This window comes from Protopterus annectens, chromosome 7.part0 (assembly GCF_019279795.1).
Source record: "Protopterus annectens isolate FY-2018-M chromosome 7.part0, PAN1.0, whole genome shotgun sequence".
NCBI lineage: Eukaryota > Metazoa > Chordata > Ceratodontiformes > Protopteridae > Protopterus > Protopterus annectens.
This window is the reverse complement of record NC_056739.1, coordinates 332,706,550-332,732,358: the sequence shown is the minus strand read 5'-3', so window position 1 is coordinate 332,732,358 and position 25,809 is coordinate 332,706,550. Positions and strand designations below refer to the sequence as shown.

The following is a 25,809-nucleotide window of genomic DNA, read 5'->3' as shown; positions in this document are numbered from 1 at the left end:
CTGTATGTGTCTGTGTCAACCAATTCAGTTTTTGTTTTTGTATCCCTTGTCCTGACATTTCTAAATCAGTCTGTTTTCCCATTTTGTTACCTTTTTTTTCTAAGTCTGCCCATTTAACACTTTTGTTTTTTGTCAAGCTGACATGTGGCAGTCTATTGGACTTATACAATTTCACGAATTCCTGAGGTAATGAACAGCTTACTACACTGTTTCCCTCAGTATCCCAATATAAAGTTCGTAATATTAATCTGTTAGCAGGATTTTTTGAACAATTCTTGTTCATATTCCTTATGAGGTCGGTGTGCTTACAGTAGTATAGAGTACAATGTAACAAATGCTGCTGATCAGTGTCAAGGGAGGGTACCTTACTGATGGCTACGTTCATCAGTTCTTTGGTTACTGCCCCTGGACCAGTAACTAGGTCCTGGCTGTACCAATAATAGGCTTCACCCTCCGATCACACCACAAAAAAGCATCCATTTGTCTTTGTGCCTCCATACCCTGCATGGTAGGAACTACTGCTATGCCAAATATCTGCATAAGGTCTCTTCCCAGTAGGTTTACTGGATATTTTGCAGAAACTACAATTTTACTTTTCTGAGTCATAACTGAAACAGGGTCAGTTATTGCTATATTATGGGAGAGTGGTTCCCTGTATAGTTGTCCATTTGCTGCTTTTACTAATATATAATCAGGTGATTCAGAATGTTCTGGTAACTTGGAGGGGTGTATCAAAGTCCGTGACGCTCCTGAGTCACACAGGAATTTGACTTCCCTTCCCTCCACCAGAAGTGTCACTTCTGGTTTTGTATCTGCTAGGTAGAGCTCCAGGCTCAACATTGCTAAATCTAAAATTTAATTTCCATTTTTATCCTCTACATCTGTTTGTACTTCCTGTATTTCCTCTACTACATTCACATTTTCTTTTTGTTTATTAACCTTTCCTGATGATTTTTGGTTGTTATCACTATCATATAGTCAGTCCTCATCTCCTTTGTCTTCTGTCATTGCTTTTTTATTTTGTTTACAGTCCCTAGCTAGATGCCCTTTTTACCTGACTGTAATACAAATACTTCAGCTCCGTCTTCAGCAGTGAAGACTTGTGCCTTTTTTTTTCTTTTCACTATTAAAGTGTCTTTCAGCATGTCTAGCATACTCAAGTAAGGCTTGCAGCCTGCTTGTTCGGTGATCTATCATATGCTTTGTAATAAAGCTACTGATAGAGGCAATGCAACCTTTTAAAAATGTATTTTTTTAATTGTTGTTTAAAGCATTCTAATAATCTAGCATAATATCCATCTATTGTCTCATTTTCCTGTTGTATGCATTGATTAATGCAAGTTCAGTCTGCTTCATTTCTCAGAGATTCTGTCTGTCAGACCTTTCACTATGTTGTCTAAAAAAATGTTTTTGAATTTCTAAGCTTCTGTTTTTCTACAGTTTGCTTCCTCAATCCACCTGTGTGCTTGAGGTATGCCTAGTTGGTGCTGCTTTTTTGCCTGACCTCCTGCATCAGATTTAAGCTGTTTAAGGAGTTTAACTAGTGAAAGTTTATCTAGTTTACTATCAAATTCATATTTGTTAACACATTTTGTATAATATCTCACATTATCTGCTCGCTGCAATTGCATATACTTCACATTATCCGTTAGGGGCGGATCTCGTGATCTCTCAGTGCACTGATTTCCCATGTCTTAAAAAAGACTGTTACGTAACCCTTCTCTTGTACCACGTGGTATCTTCTTCCCTGTATCCACAGTAGTGTCTAGAATGACTGTTTACTTTGCTCTGTTTTTCCCCTGATCTATGACCAAATATACGGTACTTCAATTCGTTCTCGACCTGCTATCACAAATCTTAACAACAGTACACTGTAACCTGGTCCCTGATCTAAAACAAAGACAAAGAGGGAAATTCTTCTTACCTGAGCCTCCCGTTTATGACTGCATATTTTTCTTCTTGGGGTCCAGTTTTCCGCTCTTCAGCCACAGATCAGAAAGTGGACAGCCTCTTTACACACAACAATTCAGTCGGAGGTCTTTTCACTCAAGAAGAACCATTTTGGCAGCTTCTCCTGCGCAGATTTATTACCACCCATGCACTCTGACCTGTAGCTTACCAAGGGAATTCCGGCTAAGAAGGACCAAAATGTCAAATAAATTGTTAAAATCAGACTGTAAAAATCATTAGGCTTTTCAAAATGACAGTCAATAACACAGGAAAACCAACAAATAACCCGAAAATGGCACAAAAAACTATAATCCAGAGAATGTTGGCAGAAGATAAGAACTCAGTAAAATATGCACCAAAATAGCGTACAAAAATATTTAATCACCGCTTTCATCTCACGACTTCATCAGAATACAAATAAATTAAAACACATTGACTTCTTAAATACAGACTAAATCAATCAATTAAGACAAACTAATTAAAATTTAAAAACATACTGTTCAATTTCCAAAGAACCTTAATAAATCATGTTCTTTTCTTCTTGAAAACCATTTTTCCATATGCTCCTGCATTAGGCGGGGTAGAGAAATCTTAGAATTTTCCAACTCCAACAGTTTAATGGGGAAATGTCCTGGGGCCGTCAATATCCTTCTGTACAGTGACCTGCATGGCAAAGTTTGAAAGTCTAATTGATATGCCAGATACATCATATTGCACTAATATGTCCCATCTTCATCATCCTCCCCATTAACAGCTTGTTTACAGTAGAAAGTATCCCTCTGCTCTTGTGTACAGAGCCTAGGCACAGGGAGACACTGCACCTGTTAACAGCTTGTTTACAGTCAAAATCATCCCTCTGCTCTTGTGTACAGAGTCTAGGCACAGTGAGACACTGCACCTATTAACAGCTTGTTTACAGTAGAAATCATCCCTCTGATCTTGTGTACAGAACCTAAGCACACGGAGATACTGCACTGCCCTACTATTTAATCCCCTGAGAGCCATTTGTTTGCAGTGCTTTACTCAGACCCAGCTCAACTGGCATGGATTGCTGCTGGCATGATACTGCCAATACTGAGAGCAATTGTCCTCCTTCAGCACTGCCAGCAAGAAGTCACAATTAAACTGGTACCTGTTGGGAATGCTAAGACTCTAGTCAGTGCAGGACCATGATCTGCAGTCCTATAGGGGCACACTACAGCCTCAGCCAGCTATGACAAGAGATTCTTAGAGATCAAAAATAGTCAGTCTTGGAGAATAATGTATATTATAGCACCTTAAATGTATACCGCAAGGCATCTGCACTCAAAGCTGCCATTGACTTAATTAACTTTGCACATGTTAACTGCAATCTTTATATCCAACTTTACCTGACTAAAGTGTTTTCCTTCATTTCTAGATAAGGATTCATCACTGTATTCTGTTTTCCAGTTAGTACCATAAAGGAGGTGGTCTTCTTGCCCAACAGGCCAATAAGAGACATAATATAACCTGCAGTATCTTGATTGGGACCATAACATTATCTCAGTAGGATTTGTACACCTTTAGTTGAACTCTTTACGAGCATAAACTGACCTCTTTCATCATCGAGTCTGATATTGCCTGTCCAGTCACACTGCCTACCTATAATTAAGTCCCCCTCAGGTGGCCTAACTACAAAGAGAAATTAGTAGGTAATGGTTAGAAAAACATTTTATATAGCCCACCTAATGATGAAGGGATTCACACCTAGATCAGGGGAGGTCATCATGCCTCTTTACTCATACCTCATCAGGCCCATAATTGAGTACAATGCCCCTTTTGGGATGTACCTTACCAGACACCTGCAGCAACTGGAAAGACCCCAAAAGTACCTCACCAAGAGGATCAAAGGGCTCAAACAGATGCCATATGCTGCCCGGTTAAAGAAACTCCAGCTCTACTCAGTGGCATACCGCCTGCTCAGAGGCAATCTGTACCTGATGTATAAAGCCATGTCCAACCCGGAATTAATGGACATGCTGCACCTCAGAAAATCCAAATCCCATCGAGCTACGCGCTCGAGACTTGAACCTCAGCACTGAAATAAATAGGACATGCTGGAGGGACAGATTCATAACCCAGAGGCTCCCTTGACTCTGGAATAAAATCCCAGTCCAAGTTAGGCAGAGTCCCTCATTGACTCTCTTCAAGAGGAATCTTGATGAGTGGATGGGAGATCGTAGGTTTACCCTGGGTTTCACTTCTGTGTCACTGTTAGACAAAGGCACAGTATACTAACCTCAAAAAAGGGCATAGCAAAATTAATTTAAAATGGGTGGCGAAAGCCAAACACACTCTGGCTAGGCTTATAAATGCCCTAGGGCAGATAGCCTAGTATGAACCTATGAACCTATGAACCTATAAAGTTCTTTCAATGAATTAAGGACTATTAGGGTACAGCGGTAGTATTGTTGCCTCACAGCAAGAGGTTCTCCCATTCGATTCTTGGCTGAAGTGCGGGGAGTGCCTTCTGTGTGTAGTCTGCATGTCCTCCCCACGGTTAGATGGGCGTTCAAAAGACATGCGTAAATGGGCATGCCTTTGTTGAAGGTTGGACGTCGAGCTGGCACCTTGATGTTCGTGAAAATCTACTGCCAATCATTAGCGGACTGGAGTTCCACTGTGGCGACCCATAACCGGGAAAAGCCAAAAGACAAACAACAACTCCTTGGGCAAGTCTGTTTGTCAGACCATTTATATATTTACTCTATGGTCCTTCAACAAGGCTTACCATTTAAAACATTTTGTTTTCTTCAGTAAGTAACTAACATTGAACATAGAAATCTAACTCTGGTGCTAAGCATAATTGTAGACCAAGACCATTAAAAAGGCTGGTGGTACTGTATGTACCCCAGCCAATGACATAAAGCCATTGAGTGGGGCAAGGCCTCTCTGACAAAATGAAAATATGCTCTCCCTAACTAGTTACTCAAATAAATGATCCCTGAAAACCTGGTATAATGTGAAAAATAAGTTATGCATACCACAGACAGACAGACTGCCTCCACTAATACTAGGCAGCTAGGGCAGGAAAAAAAATCCAGGGACTGCTGGGAGCCCTATGGAAAAGGATCACCCATGCCCTGGGAAACTCCTTGTGCTGTTGGTTTTATAGTACACATAACACAATGATTCTAGAGGAAGACCCACAGACATCTCAAGCCCTCCGGATCGATAATGGGTGCACCTAGGGAAAGTAAGAAGAAGCTGTAGGTGCTGTGCATCAGAAAGAATGTTTTAGCCCTGTATACATCTGTGCTGACCGTAATGCTGAAAGCTCTGTTGAAATGAAAGGATTATACAGCTGATATATATATATATATATATATATATATATATATATATATATATATATACACAAATATATTGCTGCTGGTTCTAGTAAAGAAAAGGAAAATGTTTATTCTCTTCTGAAATAACTAAGATGTGGAAGTAGCTGAGATTAAACACTAAATAACTCAAAAGTACAGCCTCCATGGCACCCTGGGATGGAAACTGTACTTACAAAGGTTATGGTACTACTACAGGAAAACCTTGCTGACCCTGACACCTGCTATCTGCAACATCCCCCAAGATGTGCATGTATAGCGTTAAGAGAACTAACAAATGGATAATTTAAAGACTGTGGCATCTCTCACATACACACAGGGACCTACATGCAGAGGGGTGTATGTAGTCAGCATTGCCAGAAACTAAACACTGATAGCAGCAGGCAGTTACCACTTACGCACCCTTGTGCCACAAATGTTTAAACTACGGCAGTTTCACAGTATTATCAGAGCAAAAGGTGAGAGAGTGAGACGCTTTGTTGGTCAGTAAGAAGAAATGCCTACAATACCTCTTAACATGTTTGATCAAGAATTCTGTAAAGTAAACAATAATGGGTGGAATAAAGGCCCAAACTAAGGGGCAGTTTTTAAATATTAATCTGATTCATTTAAAAATAAATAGCACATGTTCTGCATTAACAATAAAATGTATAAAACTTGAATGTTTGGCCTTATTGACTGTATTCTCTAATTTACCAAAAAATATAGGGGACAAGGCACAAAACATGTAGCAAATCAGGGACATTCTGCAAATTCAGGGCTAGTTGAGAAGTAATCCACGCCACTCTAACACATACACATCCACGTGCATGGCTGTTATAAGAAATAGGAAATTGTGGGTAGCATTCTCTAGTGTGCATCACCTCACTTCTGCCCAGCAGTACATCAGTACCAATCCCATTCAGTAAACAGGTTAAACAAGTGAAAAAGATTTTTGAAAATAATTGGTCCTTTCTAAAGAACAGCCCTAAAGTATTGTCAGTGGTAGGGAAGGAACTTACTTTTATATATAAAACAGGACTTAAACTTAAAGGATTTTTTGAACTCACTAAAAAAGACAAGGTAGTAGGAAATGTTGGTACAACAAAATGTGGTGCTTGTGCACAATGCAAATATATTCAAACTAAGAACACACTAATTTTACAAAATACTTTGAGATCTAAAGTGTTCTTTGAAAAAGGAAATTGTCAAACATCAGGGGTGATTTATTTGGCAGTTTGTAAATCCTGTCCAGCTTACTACATAGGTAAGACGAAAGGCATCTTAGGGACAGGATATATGAACACCAGTATCTGATTGCCACAAAGAACTTAAATAATGCCCTATATAAACATTCTATAGTATGTGTAAACTTTGTTCAGTTTTCATTCGGCATTGTGGAGCGAGTCAGGCCAAATCCTGGGGGGGGGGGGGTGAAAAAGTTACTTCTTAGTTTTTCAGTTCAAGTACTTTTCACTCAAACAGTGGGGGGAATGAATGTTATATTACATTTTAGATTATGTCAAAACATATAAAATGCTTGTGAATTTGACATTTAAAATGTTTTTAATATTTACATTTATTATTTTGTATGCAGCACAAAATGTGTTTTATTTGGAATTGTTTTTAATGCATGTGCTGTATAGTTTTCATAGTTGGTATATACCATCAGGGATTAGTGGTAACTTTAAATGAGGGAGAAAGGTGGTGACATCATGCATTTTAAACAGTATTTAAATGAGTTCATTATGGAGTGTAATTAGATTCTGATGAAGTCCCCAGTTTAGGGAATGAAAGCGCTCAACCTGTATTTTTTTTTTTAATGTGGAAGAATAAAGACAGCCTGTACTGAAGAGTTGGCTGACTATTAGTGATTCCTGCTGCTGACAGTGTTTGCTTTGGGACATTTTTCTTTGGAGTATTTAGACACTGTGGTTACTTTTGGTTGCTTACAGAGAGGTGTTAGCCTTGGTATTTGCAAACTGATAAGTAATGGAGACTCAGATGTGTGAATATAAACAGTGAGAAGGAGGAGTCTGAGGACTGAAACTGTGAAAATCTATGCAGCAAGCTTTGAAATTTCCACACATTGGACAGCACACATCAGTAACATATAATTTTGCCCAAGAGGCTATAATCTGCAAGGATTGTGGTTAGGGGCTATCTTTTATGGAGCATTCTGTACATCCTTTTTTATCCTAATTTTGGTCAACTGTAGAGGACCTATGCATAAGCATATGCAACACTTCTTGCTCCCTGTTAACATACTTCTCAGCTGTACAGATTTATACAGAATGCCCTGATTTTTGCCAGATATTTTTAATCTGTTCCACATTAAATGTGTGATTTTTCTGGATTTCTGTGGCAAATTAGTGAGGTTTGAATTCATTAAATAGTGACAGTCGTTTGAGTTTCAGACTGTATACTTCAGAAAGTGCATGGTGAACAAGACCTTTTATTCTAACAACTTTCTAAGTTTATAAGTTCAGTATTTAAAATTTGCCCCTATTTTTAATGTTTTGTACCCACATTATTTCTGGGTTTGTCCAAATTTTTTGTACAAAGAGGCTGAGAGCTATGCCTGTTAAATATAAGGAAATTTCACTACCTGCACTGAGCACCAAGCTAGTTTGATTTCCAGTAAGACTATGTGGTCTGAGTAGGAAATTAATCACAGATGTGGCATTTATGATTTCCTTAAATTCATTCACTTTTCCTATCTGTGCACTCCCAACAATGATAACCTTTATCTAGGCATTGAAACAGCTGCCTCCTTACACCAAATGACTATGCCATTTATTGTTTTCTTTACAAACATGCACTTACCTTCAAACCAGAACTTAATCACACAGACTTATTTTTTTACGTTGATTCACAGCTTTAGCAAGATCTGATTACTCAGAGTAATACAAAATTACATAATTTGCAGAGTAACGTGGGCCTGCTCACACTTCCTCGTCACTAGATTGCTAACATATAGGATCAGTGGATTCTAAATTAATCTCTGTTGGACCTCTACATATAGGTTCATAGGTAAGTACTACGCTAGCTGCTCTTGAGGACCATTTTAAGCCTAGCCAGCTTCCCTTTTTTGTGCTCACATTAACCTATTTATATTTACTTATTTCAGATTTATTAACTTGCTTAATCCATGGGACATCTGCCTGTATTTATTCTGCATTTGTCTTACTGGGCAAGACCATTTCTGGGGGGGGGGGGTGAGGGGCAAAGTCTAAATCCATCTGTCCACATCCCCTTTTCCCATTTTTGCATGTGTCTGGGTTTCGGATCAATAGTGACAATCATCTATAGCCAAAATTCACATGACTGAGAGGTACCCCTGCTGCAGTTTTTCCATACTACACACACACACACACACACACACACACACACACACACACACACACACACACACACACACATATATATTTTATTACATATGGCCAATTTAGAGTGCCCAACCCACCATTTGCATGCCTTTAGAATGTTGAAGGAAACTAGAGCACCTGGAGAAAACCCACATGAACACAAGAAGAACATCCAATCTTCACACAGAAGGCATCCGAGCCAAAACTTGAAATAGAGAACCTGTTGCTGTGATGTGGTAGTGCCAGCTTCTGCACAACTGGGCCACCCCCAGTCCACACATTAAGCAATAAAAGTGTATTGTAGTAACACTAATCCAGACAGGAAAAATGTCAAAACCGTAAAAATCAAGTTTACAAAAGTTTCATAAGCATGGGGTATATACTGAAATAGCTCAATGAAACTGAAATGCAAGAAACAGACAATAGTGTTAACAAAAGTGTACAGGCGTTGCTGGCCCTCGCCGCACTCTCCCCTCAGTGTGTATTGAAGGAGAACTGAGACACTTTACAATTATTTTGGACAAAAAAAATGCGAATAGATAAACTGAAAGTAGAAAATATTTACATGTTACTGCAAAGACTGAGTATGCTTTGCATACAGCGTGAATAATATTCAAGTTCCTGGAGTAGGAGAGAGCTCTATATATGGAGCAGAAAAATGTCATGGTAGACAAGAAAAAGAAACCTTGAGATAAATGAGGTAGGTTACAGGAACAAGAGCAGTATTACATAAAGCATAGTAGGAGAAAAATATTTCATGTTAATGAGGTTGTGTAAAGGTCAAATGGTTTGGGGTAATCCCTTAGGAGTTGCAAAAGACTGATGTCCACAGGTGGATTTTGTACAAAATGTTAAGCATTGACAGTTGATCTCATGTGAACAGGAAAGAAATTCCATTCTGATGGGTGGTAATTACTAATTAATAAAAGCTCTATGTACTGTTATTGCTTACTATTTTATTCTTATTCAGTAAGTACCGGTTAGCGAGCTATAGCTCCTATGATACAAGGTTTGATTCCCTGAGCCCTCATTTGCCTGCTGTGTGACTAAGCAAATCACTTAACTAGACAGTGCTGCCTGGTTAACAAATGGCTTCTTATTAGTAGTAGTAATAATAGTACTAGTAACAGTGTACTTAATAATAGTACTAGTAACAGTGTACTTAATAATAGTACTAGTAACAGTGTACTTAATAATAGTACTAGTAACAGTGTACTTAAGTTTTCTATTAGGCATGCTCCAGGTTAGCACAGCTACAACACTGGGACATGGAGTAGTCTGCAGTAGTTTGCACATGAAGGTGAAGAGGATGTACTTAGTTCTGTTTTCTATGGAAATCAAGTTTAAATTCATTAATATTTTACAATGTTATCAACAGCTTCATTGGTTGGCAGCACGTTTGGCTGTTATGTTCATGTGGTTATCATCTCTAAGCAGGTAGTACACTTGCCTTTGGTACCCCAGGTGCTTGGATTAATTTTCCAGTATGGACACCGCAGTCCAGCATAAAGTGGTTGCTGCACCCCTGAATGTGCCATCCTTCAAGTGAGACATTAAACTAAGGCCCTATCTGCCCAAGTTGGGTGTTAAAAATCCCAGGGTATTTACTGAAAACAAGAGTTGGGGAAGTTCCCTGGTGTCCTTACCAAATTTCCCCTAGTCAGTATGAATGCAGCCATGGGTGTCTCCTGAAAAGAAAAAGGCCACTGTCCTAGTGTGACTAACCCAGTTAACAAAAGCATAAATAAATACATGAATAAATAAAATAAAAAAACAAGCATTTTTAAGATTATCGATGGGTAAGGTCTAAGAACATTTTCATACATGTAAAAGTTGCTGATTTTGTACATGTATGACTTTGTTTAGACTGCTCTTTTTTTTTTTTTTTTTTTTTTTTTTTTTTTTTTTACTTTTCTTATGGCAGTCTGAATGTGTAGAGGGATAACGCCCTGACCATGAGCAACCTGTGTCCAATTAGCAGCTCAAGCAATTGACAGACAGGCAGGGAGGGATGGGTGTTTCCATCTCAAGGTGGGTGTAAGAGCTCAATGGTCATTCACTGTGATGATCCCAAGTGGAGGCAGGAAATGGTAAGTTGGTAGTTATGCCTAACAGAGACATAGGGAGGGCACATGGCTGAGCTGCTGCAGAGGTGGAGTGATACACGGCACGTCTCCATTGCATGCACACCCCCAGACATACCATTGGGTTCACAAGGGGAGGGGTGAAAGGATACCCCATAAGCACCCCAGATGGATGCTCAGATGTGCCAAGCTCCTGGATGCCTAACTCCACTACTGGCCCCCAGCATACCAGATTAAGTTGGGGTAAGGAAGACAAGCTGGTAGATCCAGTATGGGCAGGTACTGAAAAGGATGGTGGAGAGAGAAAAAATGAGGCAAAGGAAAAAATTATGGTACACCGTATATGTTCTTCAAACATTAGATTGTAATCAATAGTACACTAAGATATTTAGAGTTAGAAACTATTTCAGCAAGTCCTTCTACTCCACAGATGGTATGTTCCTAGTGAGTCTAAGATTTATTGAGAATGTTTTCTGAATATACATATTTTGAGAGAAAATAAAACCAAGTTAAGTTGATTTTGTTGCAACCATTTGATGTGGTACTTAAGCCTTTCTGCATATCAGACTGTAAGAGCTTACACTGTGTATGAGCATGGAATCGTCTGCATTTTGAAATAGTCATGCAACTTTGGTGCATTAATATATATCATAAGTAAATACTGAGAATAGTAAGGGATCAAGAATTGATAATTGTGAAACTCCTCAATTTAATGTGAAATTTAATTATATGGAGATCTGTATGTCTACAATCTATAAGGTGTTCTCAAAGAAGTTCAACTACCGTGAGATTACTACTAGTTTGCAAACTAAAGTTTGAAGCCTTTGCATCATTTTTAAAGAGTTAACTACAATAAAGACTTTTAAAATGTTTAGAAATTATTCTGCTAGAGGTAAACTTTTATCTAAACATATAGCAAGACAGTGTGTTATCTTTAACTGTGCTGTTTGGGTACTGTGATCATACCTGAAACCATCTTGGGTGCTTGTAAGAAGGCTGTATTATTCATGGAGATTAACTTTGATTATTTTAGATAAAAGATGTAAGATGCTGATAAGGTCCATATATTTCTATATTATATGAATGGTAGGTTTTAAATTATCTCAGCCCATTTTATACCATTTCTAGAAAGTTTTATTTCCAGTATACCAATAACTGGAGATATTATTCTTCTTAATATGTTGATGCTAAGACAGTCTGTAGAGGCTGAACCGTGGCCTTTGTGTATGGATAGTAATTCTTTTACCACTGGTATCAATGCATACTGTGTATAGCTCCTGATCCAGTTTGTTTACAGGTTTGTGAGTTGAATTCTTATTCCCATTATATTGTTGAATAATGGATGCAAAAAAAAGCATACTGAAGGAGATGAAAGGAGACTTCAGTAATTCAGTTTCTCCAAGTAGTTTATTTAGTGCATTCCAAATCCCATTTCCTAGAATGGAGTGCATGCTGGTTCTTTTAAGTATCTGTTGGAAATGAGGCTAGTAGCCTTTAAAAGTATAGCTGCGTAGAACAAACTATTCTGAAACTACTGAGAAGCATGCTGTTGCTGACTTACTCAAACTTTATCAGAATCACAAAGTTTGCTGCAATCCATTTGATGAAGTCACTATCCTGACAATTGATGGAGATTTTTGGTTAAGGCAGCTCAGTTATTGTGTGGTTATAAGACATTGCTAGCTTATGATTAATACTGCACCTAGAGTGAGATAGCTGCAGATCTGAGTATGTGAGACTACCGATACTGGCCTGATATGAAGAGGTAAATGATCCCATATGAGATGCTGCCAGCCTAGTTTTACATAGTTATAGGGTCCAAAAACAGGACAATGAGTAAAGGAATTGAGTAGCCAATGATGAACTCTCCTTTTACAATGAAAGCTCATGAAAGTTTCATCTGACACAGTATTATGTTGTAAAAGTTCTACAAACCACATGGGCTACATTGATATACTTGAAGGGAGTGTACCCTAATGAAAGTATGTGCTGACAAACACCCTGACACACAGACTGCAAAGCACAGATGGGAGAAAAGAGAATTGATAAGGTATTGGGGGAGAGGTCTCCGAGTGCAAGTCTGCTAGGATCCACCAACCAGGTCTTAATACTAAGCTGGAAATAAATGAGCTTCAAATGCAAATGGATAATGTTGGAGAACCAGAGATCAACAACAACATGGAATACACAAAGGTTCCATATGAAGCAGTCATCCTGCTAGGATCTTCTAGAATTCAGGGTACATCATTTTAAGTTTCCCACTGTTTCATATGCATCTCTTTTATGAATGGGTAGCACAATCAGCATAGTTTGTAAAATGGATGTAAAAAACAAAGGCAGAATGCAGGCTTTAAGATAGAAAAGCCAAAGTGTTTATATGATACGCCGAATGAGCAGAAATCTGGGATGGAGAAATTAAAACTGAAAGACACTAAACTGATAAAAGAGTCTTTATTAAAACAAGTAAATGCAAAGTTCTGACAAGAGAATGGATTAATACTGGCATTAAAATGAAAGTTGGTCTTCAGTGATGAAACTGTCATTGGACAGAAGTACACTGATTATCAAGATCATTTAAATAACTATTTTAAAAAAAGGATAAAAGAAACTTTGAAATTAATTTGAAATTAGGAAGAAATGTATTTTTAAGGTTAGGAATATACATGAGGTTAGATTGTAACCACCAGACTGAGATAAAGGCTGTAAGCATCATAGAGTGTCTGAAAGAGAAATGAGCAAGTCATGCTGAGATAAAATAAGAGTGGTAGAGGTGAGAACCGTACTGGAACTGCCTTAAAATATTAATGTAGACATTGGGAATGTACGAGTGGGGAAAGCAGTCGATGGGGGTAACAACATGTACTGTCCCAGGGCAATAGGTAAAAGCTAATCTGTTTGAGGGTGTTATGGTGAGAAAAAAAGTGAGGCACAGAACTGAAAAATTAGAGGTGGAAATAAAAAGGTTTAATTGAATAAGTATGATAGGATTGACTAGGAGTGCACTGATTTAGGATCAAGTACCCTTATGCAATTTTCATATGTTTTATTTTGAACATTTGGTATAATAAGGTGAGTTAGGTTTGTATTAATTTTTGACTATAGGTGGACTGCAGCTATCCAACGTTAGATTACATAAAGTGGAATTAGAAAGTAGGAAAATGTATGAAAGTTATGATGACTGCTGAAGAAAAGCAGAGAAAGAGAGAGAGAGAGAGAGAGAGAGAGAATTGTATTTGTTTTATATTTTGAGATCTAAAATCACCATCAATAATAATAGGAGTGCTGTTGTAAGTCTGAGTTGGAAAAATCTGGAAAAAAATTCATGTTTTGAGTAAAGTTTTACTGTAAATCAGTATGAAATTATTGGCTGTTGCAACAACAATATAACTGTTACAAAAAGGAATGCACATTGAGCTGGGATAGAAAGTTGTTATGGAGACCAGGTACATGTATGGGGATGGGTTGGAAGATCCATTTAAAAGCTACATGGATAGTGTTTGCTTGCCTTTGAAAAACAATAAGACAAGGTCAGTCTGGGGATAAGATTAAGGTTCATAGGTTCATAGGTTCATAGGTTCATACTAGGCTATCTGCCCAAGGGCATTTATAAGCCTAGCCCATAGTTATGTGGCTTTCGCCACCCCTTTAGTTTGAATAAAAACTATGCCTATCATTTTGCTGTGCCTCTGTCAAGCAGTGACACTGAAGTAATCCCTGGGGTATATCTGCAATCTCCCATCCATTGGTCAAGATTCCTCTTGAACAAGGCCAGAGAGGTGCTCTGCCTCACATGTACCGGGATTTTGTTCCACCGCATAGGGAGTCTCTGGGTGATGAATCTGTCCCTCCAGCACGTTCTATTTATAACCGTGTCAAGGTTTAAGTCTCCCGCCCTTGTGGTTCTGAGGGATCTAGATTTTTTGAGGTGAAGCATATTCATCAAATCTGGGTTTGACATGGCCTTATATGTCAGGCACAGGTCACCTCTGAGCAAGCGGTATGAGACTGAATAGAGCTGGAGTTCTTTCAGTCGGGCAGCATAAGACATATTTTGAGACCCTTTATCCTTTTGGTGAGGAACTTTTGGGGCCTTTCAAGCTGCAGCAGGTGTCTGGTCAGATACATTCGAACGGGCATTGTACTCAATCATAGGTCTAATGAGTGATGAGTACAGGGGGACGATGACCTCCCTTGATCTAGATGTGAATCCCTTCATGATCAGGTGGGCAATATAGAAGGTTTTCCTAACTACTTTAGCAACATGAGTGTCAAACGAAAGGCTACTGTCAACCTGGGTCCCCAGATCCCTGATGACTTTTTCTGTGCTCAGTGGATTGCCATCTATATGGTAGCTAGGGGTAACCTTGTTTTTCCCGAAGGGTATGACTATGCATTTTTTGGCGTTTAACTTCAGGCCATGGCTCTGGCACCAGTTATCCGTTTCTGTGAGGCCCTTCTGATCTGTGTCAGATGTGTTTTCGACTATGGCGCCCAGTTTGCAGTCATCTGCAAACTTTGTCAGCCATAACCCTCCTGTGTTTGCTTGTACTTCAGAAAAGTAGATGCCGAACAAGAGTGGACCCAGGACTGAGCCCTGTGGGACACCACTTGTGACAGGCTTTGAGTCTGACATGGCTCCAGCAACTCTGACCCTGTGGGTTCTGTCACTTAGCCAGTTTGCAACCCATCTTGTGATGTATGGGTTTACATTCAAGCTGATGAGTTTTTCGATGATACCTGAGTGGGGTATTGTGTCGAAGGCCTTCGCCAGGTCGAGGTAGGCTGTATGGACTGCCTTTCCCTCATCAATGGCCTTGGTGACAGTCTCGAAAAAGTCAACCAAGTTTAAGAGGCAGGATCTGCCTTTGACAAAGCCAAACTGGGTTGGATCCAAAGTCTGCAAGTCTCCTATGTCTTTATTTATGAGTTCCATTATGATCCTCTCCATGGCTTTGCAGATAAGGCTTGTCAAGGTAATGGGGCGGTAATTTCCAGGGTCTGTGGAGGCACCGCCCTTATGAAGTGGGACCACAGTCGCCGTGCGCCACTCCTTGGGTACGTATCCTGAGGTGAGGCTAAGATTAAACAGCTGTCCTAACTGTGGGTTTAATTCCTCGTTGAGTTCGTGAAGCACACAGCCGGGGACACCATCCGGTCCCATGGATGCTGTGTTTTTTCCCTTAGTGAGGGCAGCTCTCACCTGGGCGTTGGACATGTTTGGGGCCCTACAATCCTCTGGAATTGATATCTCTCCTTTTGGGGAGGGGAGAAGTTTGCACTGAACCTGTCAGCCAGTATGTTGGCAATGTGTGTAGGTTCAGTAATTTTCACATCATTTTGAACTAATTCTGAGCATATCTGGGAGTTTCCTCCTAGGTTTCTAACATAGCTAAAGAAGGCCTTATGATTCTCTTTAGAGTCCTTGGCGATTTTTCTCTCAAAATTTGCCTTGGATGATTTTATGAGAGCTCTTAGTTTTTACTTATAATGATCAAAGGTGTCTTACCTTTCAAGGATTTTGCTCTATCTTGTAGTAGCTTCCTCCTTTTGTTGTAGAGCTTGTTTATGGCTGGGGTCCACCAGACTGGATGCTTGCCTTTGGTACAGAGAGTCTTAGTTTTGTTTGGGATTGCCTGATCCATGCAGTCCTGTAGGTGCTGGTAGAAGGCATTTGTAAGTGATTCAGCGGTTTGAGTAATGTTTACCACTGGCTCAGGGGCCTTAAAGGAGACCACACTAGTTTTTAGAAGTGTGAAATCGGCTTTTGAGAAGTTTTTCACTGTGGTCTTTTTGTTTCAGGTGGGGAGGATGAGGACCTCCAGCGAGATTAGTTTATGATCTGATCTCACTAGTGAGGGGTATACTTCCGGTGTTGAACATTTTGATCCCATGTTCGTGATGATGAGATCAAGTATGTTTTCTCCTCTTGTGGGGATGGTGACTAGTTGTTCCATGGCATTTGAGTTTATGAACTCCAGGAATCTTTGGGTTAGAGTGTTCGGGCTTGAGTAGTGTTCCCAGTCTATATTAGGGTAGTTGAAGTCACCTAGTATGATGGTGTTTGGAGATACATTTATCCCCTCCAATGTTTTCAGGAAGGCCATGTGAGGTTCCTGAGTTTGAGAGGGTGGCCTGTAACATGCTACAAATTGCAGAGCAGTCTTGCCTATGGTTAATTGCACCTGGATGGTCTCCGATGCATCGTGCGTTGCCACCAACCTTGAGGTGTGGGTGTCCTTTATGAATATGGACACCCCCCCTCCTTTCTTGGTGTTGTCCAGATTTTAGGGTCGGAACGCATGATATGAGGTGAAACCTGTTAGTGCTGGGGTGCTCTCAGGAGCCTTGAACCAGGTTTCTGTCACAGCACAGACATCGATGTTCTCCATATTGAGAAGGGCCTTGAGTGCGTGCATCTTGAGATTGAGACTTCTGGCATTGAGCAGCATTACCCTTAGTTTTTTTTCTTTTTGGTGTTCTAGGGTGGTAGGTTTAGAATTTGAGCCTTGCCTAAAAAAGGCACTATGGGGGTGGCAAGAGCCTTTGCCAATATCCAGAAGCCCAGGGGTGACAGGTGCAAGCCGTCCCTTGCGAAGCAGCGTGGCTTGTCCAGCATGTCATCCCAGGCAGACAGACATTTGATCCCCTTTGAATGACACCAGAATTTAAGCCAATTATTAAAGCTGATCATCTTATCACTGTATTGTGGCATCATTCTAGGTGAAGGTAGGATACTGCTCAAGGTCAGGGTCATACCTGCCTGGGCTACATAATCAGAGAGCTCCTCGATGTCCCTTTTCATGTAGTCCAAGGAGGTACGTCTCAGGTCGTTGACACCAGCGTGGACAATGACTGAGTCGTACTTATACCTGCTGTTGAGAGACCTGAGTGCTTGCGTTATGTGGCGGATTCTAGCGCCCGACAGGCAGCTTACTGTGACCTTCTCTTTACTCAGTCTGGTGAGCGGGACGTCAGTGTGTCTGACTATGGAATCACCAATGACAAGTGTGTCTGGCATTTTGTTTGGCCTTAAGGGCTGTGACTGTTTGACACTCTGACTGTGTGGTCTATGTGTTGCATGTGTTGGGTCGTGAGGTGGTAGTTGTTTGGGTGTCTGCTTTGGTGGCCTCTGCTGTTTTGGTAAATTTTTGATCAGAGCCTCGAGTATGTCTTTGTGTGAGTATGTGTATGATTTGAAGTTGTGATGGTACCATGTGTGACTGGGTATGTATTGTGTGTGGTTACCTTCTCCTCCTGTCTGGTCTTGCCAGTCCTATGTTGAGAGAGCTCAGCCTCCAGTTTGGCCGTATAGTTGCATCTCTCGCATGTATTTGTGTTTTGTGGGAGAAGGAGAGGATTGTCTGTGTACATGAGGCAATTGTAACATTGCCTCAATATTCCCAGGTTCACCAGTTGAGCTGGAGAGGACACTAGCAACTGATCCCTCGACATACTAGAAGTAGTAGATAAAGAGACTTTCAAAGGACTCCGGGGGAAGTGGGTTTTAGGCTGGTGGGGTACTATCTATAATAAGAGTGCTTTATCAAGGTGCAAGTACTGTAGGAGTAAGTGCTAGGCTTTACAGATAGAGAATAGTCTACTTGGGAATCAAGTAGAGATGAACTTTTCAGTTATAGGATATGCTGGTTAGATCAGCAGTACAGCTCGAGGAAGGTAGTTCTAAGGGAAAATTGGAAGAGTGGAATTTAGATGGCCCAAATAGTTTAACCTTGTTTAACTGCCGCTGCTCTTGTGTGCAACAGTGGTAACTCAGCTAAATCGCTTACGTTTAGCATGTTTTATAGCAGGGGGCTGAAGGGAGCTAGGAATTGGCCCAAAACGACCAATGGCCTACTAGTTTCTGGCTGAAACTTCACCAAATCAGACAAAAAGGCCGCTCAGTGCTTCCCACTCCCACTGGTAAGCAAAGAAACTTCCCTCCTTCCTAATAAGGCAATGGATCAGTAACAGGAACTAAAAACAAAGCCCAGGGATCAGCAACTCTGAAACTGGACTACTCTAGTTCAGTAAGGCGGGAAAACAAGAGATATTTTTTTGTTTTGTTACAGAGACAAGGAAAAAAACAGACAGTAAATGCTATAAATGCTGTAAATCGGCTAGCGCACTTTAGTGTGTAGCCTACAGAAACAATTTGCAACAATTAGTACATATTGTTGAGATAAGGCTGTACATATTGTTGAGATAAGTGTTCATTCCTGATAATAGGACTATAAATACAGATGTGTCAGAATTTTCATTCTGAGACCAGGAATGAAGATGGAGACTTAGTGGCAATGGGAACATGCAATAGGCTAGGTTGGAAAGCATCCATATTTAGGATCAATGCTGAACAGAGACTGGTGGATGGAGATGGATATAGGGAAGTTGAGAGCTTACTTGGGACTGATAGTTCATTCAGAAATGAACATACATGGAAATAGACAGTAATGTCTACAGTGAGATTAAAGAATGTATGCAAGGTAAGAATAAATAGCTTGTACGTTAAGAGATGAGGAATAAACTAATGGGGCAACAATAATGCAGTTGGCCACTGTGAGATTTTTTTATTAAGCAAATTTTGCACTTTCTTGTTTAGAAATGCAGAAAAGATCCTGGGATATCTGAACTCCAAAGTACTGAGTCATGACCTTATCCCACCTCACATTAACTTCTCTCACCTGACGTCCTCTGACTATGCAGAGATGTATGGTGTGATCCGCACTGTGAAGGAGGAGCACTTCACAGAACTGGGGCTTGATGCCTGCCTGCTTGAAGACGAGTTGAATAAGGTCTGTATACATGTGCTTTCTGTCTTGTCTGTACCATGTATTGGCTGAAGTACTAGACTGTGGCATTGTTTTTCTAATAAATGTACATTTCCTCACTGTATTATTCAAGCAGCTCTTTGTTGTAATGGCTTATCCAAACAGTTATTAGTCATTTAAATGTTCCTTTTATTTTTACAAATAGTTCAAAGGAAAGTAAAATGGTAGTCACTAACTGCAGGGCAGATATCCTTTCATATCACTGTTGCAGTATACCTTACATAAGTGATCTCCTGCCAAGGCTAGCCTAACGTCTGGCCAGTATATCAAAGCCTTTACTGTTTACCGGCATTGTAAATCACATGTATGCTTCCCACACAAGGCAAAGGGCATAAAGGTGATGCATGGATGCAACTTCTCAATAAAATCCACAACAAGGGTAAGGTGCCTCAAATGTGTACTGTAGTAAAAATGAAGAAAATAAACCCCGAGGCACACCACTACCATAAAAGTTGACTTTATTCTAAACAAGAGAAACTCCAAAAAGACCTGGTCAGTAAGCACTTTTGCATTGGTCACAACACTTCATTAGACTGTATAACCATTAATTAATGACCAACCCATTTTATAACAGGTCTCAAATGATGTAAAAACACTCAACCAATAAAAACAAGCAATTATCCCTAACTCACTTCTTTAAAGGTAAAAACATCATAAAAAATGTACTATCTCTCTCTCATCACCTGTGAGTAATATATGGGAATATATGTAACATTTATACATTTATAAAACTTTGCATGTTTTACATAAATACAGTATAAACCAATTTACTAAAAATCTAATATTTGAAAAAGCTCTCTATATCTAACTTAAAAAATATATATATAAATAATACATATAAATATATTTAAAGCATATTCCTATCTCTCAGAAATAAAGTCAGCATATAAACTATAACTCTAGCAACACGAATATGTACTATGTATTTTTATAAAAACATGAACCAAAGACTTTTTCTTATTAAAAAAAAAAAATATATATATATATATATATATATCTATATATATATATATATATATATATATATATATATATATATATATATAAGCATTGAATATATAGCTAAATGGAACACAAGACATGAAATATACTATATTAAATTCATATTCTCATATTAATGTGTGTAGGGTCTATCTACGAGAAAAGGTTTTAAAGACACTCTATCATGCATTTATGCACATATTTTAGAACTTGTTTGCCAGCAGTCCGAATGCCATCATTGAACATTCGTCTGAATGTCCTTCTTCTGGTTATTGAGCCATTTTCAGATAAGTGCCCTGTTGGGGTTCTTCCTTATCTTCTGTTTTATTTTAGTGTTGTTGGTTTACATGTTATCCAGAAAGGGGAAATGTCAGTGTGGGAGGCAGATTCCCCATAAAGATCATCACAAACAGTGTCTCTTCTATTTGCATGCTTCTCATGACTATCAGCCGTGTTCTATCTGCCAAGCATTTGTCCAGAAAGACCTGCTTAGTTGCCTCTCCTCCTTGTCTATTTACCTGGAAAACCAGCATCTAAAGTTGTTGGCACAGGGTGCTATGATCTTTCACATCCCAAAGGTCAGCTGCCGGCCAAGAAAAAGGCCAGAAAACACATGCCTGATATGGCTGCTGTCCAGCCTCCCCTGGATATCTCTGGTGAAAGCCCAGATGATTGTGCAGTTGTTGCATCAGATTACTTTGCCATGATCCCATCTGATGCCTGCATGGAACCGACTTCTAGCACATCATCAGAAGCTTTTCAAACATGTGCTCCATATGTTGTGGAGGAAATTCATCTGATTATATGTGAGGGACCAAGAGGAATTCCACAAATTTTAGTATGGGAGGAGATCCCTACTATGCTTATAGAGTGTCGGCAAGAGGCCAACCCACCTAGGTTTTCATGACAACATCCCACAGAAAGGAAACAGCAAACCAAGAATATTTCTCCTGCAATTACAAATCTCAAATGTGAATGGCAGGATTTTACTTAGGGGTTGTTTAATGCTTTAATGGCTTTAAAACTACCTCAAGGGGTTTCTGTTCCTGTCCCTCCCTGGTCTTCTACTCATCTTTAGAGACCTAAGGAGCAAGATTCTTATGATGAGGATCAGGATTCTGGGGAAGAGTCCTTGGCATACTCTTCTCAAATTTTTGGACTATGGGTCTTAATTAGAGGATTCTATCAAATCAGAATCTCCTTTAGAAGACCTCTCCTTTGGGGACACTATTTCATGTATGATGCTTGTCTTCAAGTGGGATTGTTTTCGGGTTTCTGATATATAGAAGAGCTATTATGAGCTCCTCCAGAATGAGTCTCCGAAACCTTTGGCTAGTCATATGGGTGTGGTAATTAATAGCACTAAACACCAGGGTGACAACAGTAAAAACCTTTTTGCCTAGCCTTTCCATGACCCTACTGTCCTTATCTGAAGGAAGCAACTTAAAGGGCAACAGCTTGGAGGGTTTGTCACAAACAACAGACACCACAGAAGGACATTTATACAGGAATTTGCAATCACCAGGCTCCTTGTAAAATCTGTCAGGTTTCTTGGGAGCTAGAGGCTGAGAATCAGGGGCTACAAAAGCTGCTGAAAAGGTATCTAGGAGGAACAGCAGCTTTTGTAGCCCCTGATTCTCAGCCTCCATCTCCCAAGAAACCTGACAGATTTTACAAGGAGCCTGGTGATTGCAAATTCCTGTATAAATGTCCTTCTGTGGTGTCTGTTGCTTGTGACAAACCCTCCAAGCTGTTGCCCTTTAAATTGCTTCCTTCAGATAAGGACAGTAGGGCCATGGAAAGGCTAGGCAAAAAGGTTTATACTGTTGTCACCCTGGTGTTTAGTGCTATTAATTACCACACCCATATGACTAGCCCTTTCTTTCAAGTTTCTGAAATAGTTTCTGACCTTCCTGACTCTGATGGGAAGGTTTCTGCCCTTTCCTTGTTGGGTTCTACTTCTCAAATGGATCACCACTTCAAGGGCAGTTATGATGCAGCTGATGCTTCTTCCAGAGCTGCTGCATTTGGTTCTGTTCTGAGGCATTCCTCTTGGCTTCATCATCAGGCCTTGCCTTATGACTTTATGGCCAAATTATTGGATGCTCCTCTGAATACTAAACATTTTTTTAGCTCTACTGCTGCTGAACTTTTTACATCATTTCAGGATAAGGACAAAGCCTTGCAAGAGTTGAAACATATGTTTGTTTCTCCTATCTCTAAGTTTCAGAGGAATCATCTATGCAAATCTGCTCCCAGACTGTTTTTGCCTTCTATCCAGGGGTACAAAGGTTCTAAACATGTACCTCCTGTTAAGTCTACTTGGACTGCTCTTTCAGAAAACTCCTTTTCAGGACAAACCAGGTTCCATTTGACAATGTGCTTACTTTTTCCATTGGCCAGGTTCCCTTTTCCATTTATCTTTCAATGTCTCTTCCAAATTGGTAAAGGAATACAACAGACTCTTGGGTTCTGTCCATCATCTGACAGGGGTATTTCATGATTTGGAAATCTATTCCTCCTTTTCTGAGAATCCCTCAACCTCTTCAGGAACAGCTTCCTCTCTTTCCAGAGGTGTTTCATGGTCTTTTTGCCCAAGGCGCCATTCAGGTTTTGCTCCCCTGCCCAGGAAAGGAAGGGTTTTGATTCCAGAATGTTTCTGGTTCCCATGAAGGAGGCACCTGGAGGCCAATTCTGGACCTTTTTCAGCTCAACACCTTTATATAAGTCCCTTTCTTTTGGATGTTGTACCTTCAAACTTTGTTCCCTTTTCTTCTTCCCCAGGCATTTCTGGTCTCTTGGGATCTCAAGGATGCCTACCTTCACATCCCCAGACATCCCCTTTTCAGGAAGTTTTTGTATTTCTTTGTTTCTTCTTTACATTTTCAGTTCTCTGCTTTACCCTTTTCCTCTGTACTACCCCAAGAGTATTCACCAAATGCCATACTCCTGTCAATATCTTTTGCAGGATGAAAAGTGAGCAGATGTTTCCTTATTTGAACTATGTGCTCATCCAGGCCTCATCCCCCAAGGTTCTGTTTCAGGACCTCTAATTTACTAATATCCTGCTGCAATGTCTGGGATTCACCATAAACTTTCAAAAATAAGTCTTGGCTCCTTCTCAGGATCATGTTTTTTCTGGGCTGAAGGATCTAGACCATTCCCATGCTGCCATCCCTGCCTGGTGCCAAGGCCATGTCTCTGATTTCTTTTTTCCTGTCTCTTCTTCCTCTGGTTTCAGTCACAGCCAGGCACTTTCTCAGGGTCCTTGGGTTTATGGCTTCCACCATTCCTATGCTGCCTCTGGCCACTCCATATAAGAAAGCTTCAGTAGTACCTCAAGTCAGAGTGGCTTCAACACTGTCACCCCTGGACTTCCTAATTCCCTTCCTTTCCTGTCTCAAGCTTGAGCTTCAGTGGTGGAGTCATCAATTTTTTTCAACCCAGGACTTCCTTTCTAATCTCCTGTCCTAAATAAAGAGCTCATTTGTTATGCCTCAGACAGGGGGTGGGGGACATCCCTTGGCTATCTCAAGGTCCAGAGTCTTTGGACGCTTCATCAGAGATCAGACCACATCAACATCAAGGAGATGAGGGCTCTCCTCCTAGCTCTTCAGGCCTTTCACACCTTCTTTCCTCCTGGACCCTGAATGTTTTCACAGGCAGTGCCACAGTGATATGGCATATTAACAAGCAAGGGGGTACAAGGTGTTACCTTCTTTGCAGGCTCGTTCTTCAGGTCTGGGATCTAGCTGTCCAGTATCAAGTGACTGTTTAGGTTGTTTACATTCCCTCACAGCAAAATATTGTGGCAGACTCTTTAACCAGGTCACAGGCTCACAAATGGATGCTTTACAGATATATATTTCTGGACATTGTCCATGGGTGGGGTATTCCACAGGTACATCTTTTGGCCTCCACTCTGAACAGACAACTTCCTCTCTTCTGGTCTAAAGTCCCAAGTCCTCTGGTTGGAAGGTGGACACCCTGTCTTTTCCATGGAAGGGGATATTTCTGTACACCTTCCATCCTCTTCCTCTGCTTCCGAGGATCTTACACAAGATCAGGCAAGACTCACCCAAAATCTTGCTACTGACTCCCTTTGATTTAGATAGCATTGGTTTTCCCATAATTTTCACTTGGCCAGGGGCTATCCCCACAAGCTACCTTACTGGATGGACTTTCTCACAAATGACAAGGGGTCTGTTACCCATCCTCACTTGTCCACTCTTCAGCTGACACTTGGGGTGATAGGGTTTTGATCACTTTTAAGCACCTCTTTTCGGAGGACATGCTGCAGTTCCTGCAGGAGGCCAGGGAGTCCACTGCCAGGAAATCATATTTGTCCAAATGGAATAGATATTTTGCCTGGTGCAGCTCTCAAAACCAGGATCCCTTTTCAGTGAGGTTCATATGGTTCTCTTTTATTTTTGTGACCTGCTCCTTGTTGGATTGGCATATTTTTCAATTAAAGCTCACCTGTCAGCAATTTCTGCTTGTCTGCCCTTAACTTCTCCTCTGGCTTTTAGATTTTGACAATTTCATAAAGGCATCCTTTACATCAGGCCTCTCAGGAAGTTTTTTCCACCTTCCAGGGACCTCACATTTGTACTTGAAAAATTGACTCAGGCTCCGCTTCCTTGAAAGACTGTTCTTTTAGCCCTTACCTCAGCTAGTAGAGTATCTGAGCTTCAGGCTCTTATGGTTGTTCCTCCCATTTTAGTTTTCCAGAGGGACAGAAGATCTGCTCCTGTTAATCCTTCTTTTATGCCCAAGGTGCTCAATGAGTTGCCTCTTAATCAGTTTATTCATTTGCCTTTCTTTTTTCCTGCTCCACAGAGTGCTAGTGAGAAGGTTCTTCACACTTTGGATTTGCATAGACAACTCAGATATTTAGATAAGATTAATGACATTCATAAGTCTAAGCAGCTTTTTGTTTCCTTTCATCCCAGGTATTTGGATTTGGCCATCTCTAATAATCCATCTCATCCTGGAGTTTTAATGTCATTTCTTTTTGTTATTCTTTTGAGGGTAAATGTCTTTCCTCTTCTGTAAAAGCTCATTCTACCAGAGATGTTGCTTCTTTTGGTGCCTTTTTCAAAGGACTGGATACCAATTCTAACCTTAAGGCTGCTACTTGGTCTTCTGTCCATACCTTCACAAAGCACTACAAGTTGTATATTCTTTCCAGAGCAAGGGCTGGCCTTGCCAGAGCTATTCTGCATGGGTTTATTGCTCTTCACTGCCTTCCTACTCCTAGGCTTCCTCTTGA

General features: G+C 40.2%; 1 protein-coding gene across 2 annotated transcripts in view; it reads left to right on the top strand.

Annotated features, from left to right (window-relative positions):
* SLC6A17 (solute carrier family 6 member 17) overlaps positions 1–25,809 on the top strand; it is a 609,379-nt gene that overhangs the window by 405,783 nt on the left and 177,787 nt on the right. For both annotated transcript variants that reach the window (XM_044076905.1, XM_044076906.1), the window contains exon 8: positions 19,328–19,520. In XM_044076905.1, the coding sequence (XP_043932840.1) occupies positions 19,328–19,520 (193 nt within the window). The remainder of the gene's footprint in view (positions 1–19,327; positions 19,521–25,809) is intronic.